The following is a 1,384-nucleotide window of genomic DNA, read 5'->3' as shown; positions in this document are numbered from 1 at the left end:
TTGTTATATCCTTATGCCACTTAAAGGATAACTAATCTCCCCTCTCCAACTAGTGTAAATTTAAAAACTTCAATCCTATTATTCCCTCTGAGGACCAGAACTGCACAATATAATCTAGATGAGGTCTTCTACTTTTAATACACCTCTATGGTCCGACAGAAATAAATGTACGGAAGAAATGCCAGACTCGTTAAAACACTGTCAGCAGTGGTAGTTTTAAAATTTTACTTCTTGCGTATTTACTCAATACATATGAAATGTACTTGATTGTGTGTGTAATTTTAAATATATTTATTCAAATATATGATGAAGGTTTCAGAGCAGGAAGAACAAATTCGGAGGAGGAAGAGGAAGAAGCGGAGAAGGAGGAGGAGGAGGAAAGCATCTGCTGCTGCTGCTGCTGCTGCTGCTGCTGCTGCTCTTGCGTCTGCCGCTGCTGCTGCTGCTGCTCTTGCATCTGCTACTGCATCTACTGCTGCTGCTGCTGCTGCTCTTGCATCTGCTGCTGCTGCTGCTGCTGCTGCTGCTCCTGCTGTACCTTCTTCCGTACCTGCTGCTTCTGCTGCTTCTGCCGTACCTGCTCTGAGTAGGACTGCTCTTGCTGCTGCATCTGCTCTTCGTGCTGCGCCTGCTGTACCTGCTGTGGATGAGAGACATGGGAGTTCACTCACCTGCTGCTCCGGCTGGTTCTGCTGCTCCTGATGTTCCTGCTGCTCCTGCTGTACCTGCTGCTCCTGATGTTCCTGCTGCTCCTGCTGTACCTGCTGCTCCTGATGTTCCTGCTGCTCCTGCTGTACCTGCTGCTCCTGATGTTCCTGCTGCTCCTGCTGTACCTGCTGCTCCTGATGTTCCTGCTGCTCCTGCTGTACCTGCTGCTCCTGATGTTCTTGCTGCTCCTGCTGTACCTGCTGCTCCTGATGTTCCTGCTGCTACTGCTGTACCTGATGTTCCTGCTATACCTGATGTGGGTGAGACAAGGATGGGAAGGGTAGGGAGGTGTTGTACACTCACCTGCTGCGCCTGCTGCTCCTGCTGCGCCTGCTGCTCCTGATGTTCCTGCTGCTCCTGCTGCTCTTGATGTTCCTGCATAGGGGTGAGACAAGGATGGGATGAGTATGGGAAGGGTAGGGATATGTTGTGCACTCACCTGCTGCTCCTGATGTTCCCTGCTGCTCCTGATGTTCTTGCTGCTCCTGCTGTTCTTGCTGCTCCTGCTGCTCTTGATGTTCCTGATAGGGGTGAGACAAGGATGGGATGAGTATGGGAAGGGTAGGGATGTGTTGTGCACTTACCTGCTGCTCCTGATGTTCCTGCTGCTCCTGATTGATGTTCCTGCTGCTCCTGATTGATGTTCCTGCTGCTCCTGATGTTCTTGCTGCTCCTG

At 50.8% G+C, this 1,384-nt stretch overlaps 1 protein-coding gene across 12 annotated transcripts in view; it reads right to left on the bottom strand.

The window, feature by feature from the left end:
- Positions 1-532: 532 nt before the first annotated feature.
- The window catches only part of LOC135093348 (putative cyclin-dependent serine/threonine-protein kinase DDB_G0272797/DDB_G0274007), a 2,288-nt gene continuing 1,436 nt past the window's right edge, over positions 533-1,384 (bottom strand). For 8 of the 12 annotated variants that reach the window (XM_063992566.1, XM_063992571.1, XM_063992564.1 and 5 more), the window contains 2 exons: positions 1,148-1,384; positions 533-896 (listed from right to left, as the gene is read on the bottom strand). The exon at positions 1,148-1,384 is cut by the window's right edge. In XM_063992566.1, coding sequence (XP_063848636.1) covers positions 668-896; positions 1,148-1,384 — 466 coding nt within the window. In that variant the 3' untranslated portion in view covers positions 533-667. The other 4 variants (XM_063992573.1, XM_063992569.1, XM_063992575.1 and 1 more) reach the window with 4 other exon arrangements.

The sequence above is a fragment of the Scylla paramamosain genome, chromosome 42 (assembly GCF_035594125.1).
Source record: "Scylla paramamosain isolate STU-SP2022 chromosome 42, ASM3559412v1, whole genome shotgun sequence".
In the NCBI taxonomy this organism is placed as follows: Eukaryota; Metazoa; Arthropoda; class Malacostraca; order Decapoda; family Portunidae; genus Scylla; species Scylla paramamosain.
Note: the sequence above shows the minus strand (reverse complement) of the source record. Positions and strands in the feature narration are given on the sequence as shown.